The 4131-nt window shown below is 36.1% G+C and overlaps 1 protein-coding gene across 1 annotated transcript; it reads left to right on the forward strand.

The window, feature by feature from the left end:
• The first annotated feature begins 264 nt into the window (after positions 1–264).
• On the forward strand, positions 265–2844 carry LOC107895347 (50S ribosomal protein L21, mitochondrial). The gene is made up of 5 exons (XM_016820660.2): positions 265–792; positions 882–962; positions 1861–1962; positions 2289–2363; positions 2449–2844. Exons 1-5 carry the CDS (start codon positions 397–399, stop codon positions 2566–2568), a joined length of 774 nt encoding a protein of 257 aa, XP_016676149.1. The 5' UTR covers positions 265–396; the 3' UTR covers positions 2569–2844.
• Positions 2845–4131: the final 1287 nt, after the last annotated feature.

A 4131-nucleotide genomic window follows, 5' to 3' on the forward strand; every position in this document is an offset into this window, starting at 1 on the left:
TTTACTAATTTATCTTAACGTAATTCCAAATTTATTTTCATAGAAGATATAAAATAATATTTCAATTGACAAAATTTTGAAAGCTATTTTAATTGACAATTATTCTCTATAATTAAAATATTATTTTGAATTAATTATTTAAATCTCCATTATTGTGGGGGCATACAATCTAGTTAGGAATTTTACCATTAACTAGTATCAATTTAGGAATGCAGTATGGTAACTCTTTAAAAACTAATTTGAGTTCAAAAAATTAATTTCCTTACATACCCAAATATTATCGGGTAAAAAAAAAAGAAATGAAAATCTAAAACCCCGATTTTCATCTAGCCGAAGTGCTAAACCCTAGCGAGCCATCGCCTGAACTCAAAAACAAAAAACAGCGCCAAGTTTTCAATGGCTCATCGACGGTGCCTCCACTCAGCTCTCCTCCACGGCACGGCTCTCATTTCTTTGAAGAAGTCTCCGCCACTCTCCATCGTCAATGCCTTAACCCCGAAACCAAATCCGGTGATAACGACTTCCAATTTGGAACCCTCGTGGTTTACCCCCTGGTCCTACGTTCGTCACTTCTCATCCAGAAAAAGCGACGACAGCGAGAACGAAGCCGAGATGGAAGATAGCAGCGATGTAGAAGAGGAGAGCGACGAGATGGCGTCGGATATGGTTAGAGACTACTCACCTGGGGAGAAGGAAGCTGAGGCCGCCGCTATTGGATACAAAGTGGTGGGGCCGCTCCAGCGGTCCGACCGGGTATTCAAAGACTATGAGCCAGTTTTCGCAGTGGTTCAGGTATTCAATTTTTGGTTTTGGTTTCATTTTCAACAACCGAAAATTTGGAACATTATTAATGATCGTTTTTTTTTTTGAAAAAAAAAAAGATTGGATCACATCAGTTTAAGGTGAGCAACGGGGATTCAATTTTCACGGAGAGGTTGAAATTCTGCGAAGTTAATGACAAGGTAATTTGCAGTTTTTTTGTTCTGCTTATTGTAAGTTTATAGCGGCTCTATTTTCATGCCAACTTTTAATTGTCTGTTGATGCATTTTTTGGGGAGGATTTTAGTGGCTTGATGATGACATTACGTCAATGAATATTATATTGTTGTTTAATAAGATAATGCATTGAAGAGTCTCATCTAATTGAATTACAACTTTACAAGGAAGTATTTTATCAAAGGTAATCAGTGTTTTTTCTTGGATGAATTCCTTTGTTATATTTGTTTGCTAAGAAAGATTACTGAATTTTTGAGTTTTGACTCATTTATGTAGTTTCTTGCATTAAAAGGAATCATCAACTTTTAAACAACAACGGGTCAGTGTTGCAGGCTATTTGTTTATTTTTAAATAAGGAAGTTGCTTGCAATTTTAATAAGACCTGTGTCGTGTTAATAATATTTGCCTGGTACAATTTTGGAAGAAGACGTATCCAAAAAATCTTAGAGGGTTAGAGAGAAATCTCAAATAGTCTGATATTTAGAGAAATGAATCAATGACAGGTGCAGTTTTGTAAATGCTCTTTATCATCATGTTTATGTTAAATCTAAGAGAGCGGTTTAGATGTACTTTTTGCTTAATGGTACAGAACGAGAGCTTGTCGAGAAGTTATCATGTTTGTGAAATATTTGATTAGCTTTAGTACAAAAAGGCTTGTGTTTTTCAATTAACTATTGGCAGTTTTCTTTTCCTCTGTACTTCTCAATTCAGCAATCAAATTTGCTGAGAGTTCTGCTAGCCTTGGATGATTTGATTCTTTATCATATGTTTTGTGAAAATACTACGTGCACTTGTCCATGTTTGTTGCTCTTTTTCCCCTCCTATTTAATTGAATCCTCATGCTTCAATGGCTGTACATTGCAGTTGATATTGAACAAGGTTCTCTTACTGGGATCACCTACACAAACAATTATCGGTAGGCCTATACTCCCAGATGCAGCTGTTCATGCCGTTGTCGAGGAGCATGTTAGCTTCACTCTGATCTTTCTCTCTCTTAATTGCATATTGCATTTTCAGTGACATCCCATTACCTAAATTGCAAAAAGCAACTTACCCTTGTATCCCGAGAAAAATATCTTCCTTTTTTATAGGCAACAGGGGTAGACAAGTGAAGAAATTGAACTACATTTTCCTCAGCTTCATTCTGCTACCTGGATCATTTATAAACAATGAGCATTAAATGAAGACATGCTACAAACAATAACTGCAGGAGCATGCATTTGTTATTTTAATCATTGACTCTTTATATTGTTCACCTAAATTTATACGTATTTTTAATTTTTTTCTGTTAGGCATTAGATGCTAAGGTGATTATTTTTAAGAAAAAGAGACGAAAGAATTACCGTCGAACCAAAGGACATCGACAGGTTTGTCAATGACCATTACCTAAACCATTATAGTTTGTTTGTCCTGATCTCATAACATTTCTCGATTGTTGTTGTTGTGTTTCAGGAACTGACTAAGTTGAGAATAACGTATATACAAGGAATTGAAAAACCAGAAATCAAAACTGATGGGAAGCCACTAAAGGCAGCTGATAAGAAGCCAGAGAAGATTGCTGCTATAGCTTAAGAGAGATTTTCTCCCCATGGCTTTGTTTTGCAAAATAATGGCTGCTTGTGTTGAGTCTCGAGGTAATGCGATCTTTATACTAGTGATGATTGTACTCCCAATTCTTCATTTGATCGATGTACATTTTTTGGATGTCCTGTGAAGCATTGGATTTCTTCACCTTTGCTTTTCTGCACCAAGTGAGAAAAGAAATATGCCCCATGCTAAAATTTTCTGCTATTGTATTTCTTCTTCCTTTCTTTGTAGTAAGTAGCCTAGTAAGTTCGCTAACTTTTAGTTGACAGAATTTTTTTTTTCTGAACAATGATTAATTATTTCCTACAATTTTTTCTTTTAAAAAAATTCTTTGAATCTCTTGGATTTACTTGAAACGTATGTTACCTGAAATTTGGTGCGTCGGACATGTCCAACAGGGGTATGTACATTATGTTTTAAAGATTCCCAAGTATTTGGAGGGTCCTTGGAAGATTATATCACCATGCCTATGTTGGGACATTCATTGGTCACAAATGTTAAGACACGGGTGCCTCAAGAAAATGAACAATTGGAGTAATATAGCTTGAAATTGGGGTTGTTGAGTTAGATTGTCTAGTGGGATGTAATGATAACATTTGTTGCAATAGCAATTAACAGGATGAGTGTTCTCTGTTTCAACTTAGTAGGGGCCTTTGGCCCAGTATTTCTTTCCATCTAAAGGCACAAGCTGCTAGCAGAGGCCCATGTTGCGAGGCCTGGTGCTGGGTCTAATCCTATCGAGTATGAACAAAAAAAGTATGATTTTGGAACTTAATTTAGTCAATTCATGTAAATAATCTTTAAAAAATGCAATTCAATTAGTGTGAGATTGAACAGTCAGAACGCTGCTATGACCTCTTTGTTTAGAAAAAAAGGTACATGGTCCACGGCACTGCTGCACCATATATACAAAAAGGTCGGAACCATTATTGTGGCCCCATAGTCTCTTTTATTTCGTTAATCATGTTTGGAAGTTCTTATTGGCCATTGCTTGTTGCTTGCTTTTAAGGCACCTTTAGATATATGTTGAAACATATTGAAGTTATGCTAAACACTATCAGGACCAACAACTATCTGTGTAAAGCTTTTGGATAAAGCTCTCATAAAGAGATTCTTTTGAATAGGCGAATGAGGCAGGTGACGGAAGAGATTGAGATCAAGGGTGTGCCACTTAATTACACTTCTGCTTTCATGTTCTATTACATTGTTAACCGGATTGCTAGTTTCTTTTTTGAATGGTGTTTCTGAGGTGTTTCGCTTGAAGACATGTCTTAGGGTATTTTGGAACATGTGGATAGAGACAGTGACTGAGCATCCTTCTTCATCCTATGTTCTTATCAGTATGCATAGTTGACTCCACTGATTCAATGGAAGTAGCCCAACAACCGTATTCATATTCCATTTATGGTTGACTTATAGTCTTATAGTTTTGATTAGGATCATGAAAAACCTTCACTTCGTAAATTTCTACACTACCAAGTCCATTTGTGACTTAAAGATATCTCTAAGGGTAGAGTTACCTGTCCAGTTAGGTGAGTCTAGTTTTTA

Source organism: Gossypium hirsutum, chromosome A06 (genome assembly GCF_007990345.1).
Source record: "Gossypium hirsutum isolate 1008001.06 chromosome A06, Gossypium_hirsutum_v2.1, whole genome shotgun sequence".
NCBI classification, from domain to species: domain Eukaryota; kingdom Viridiplantae; phylum Streptophyta; class Magnoliopsida; order Malvales; family Malvaceae; genus Gossypium; species Gossypium hirsutum.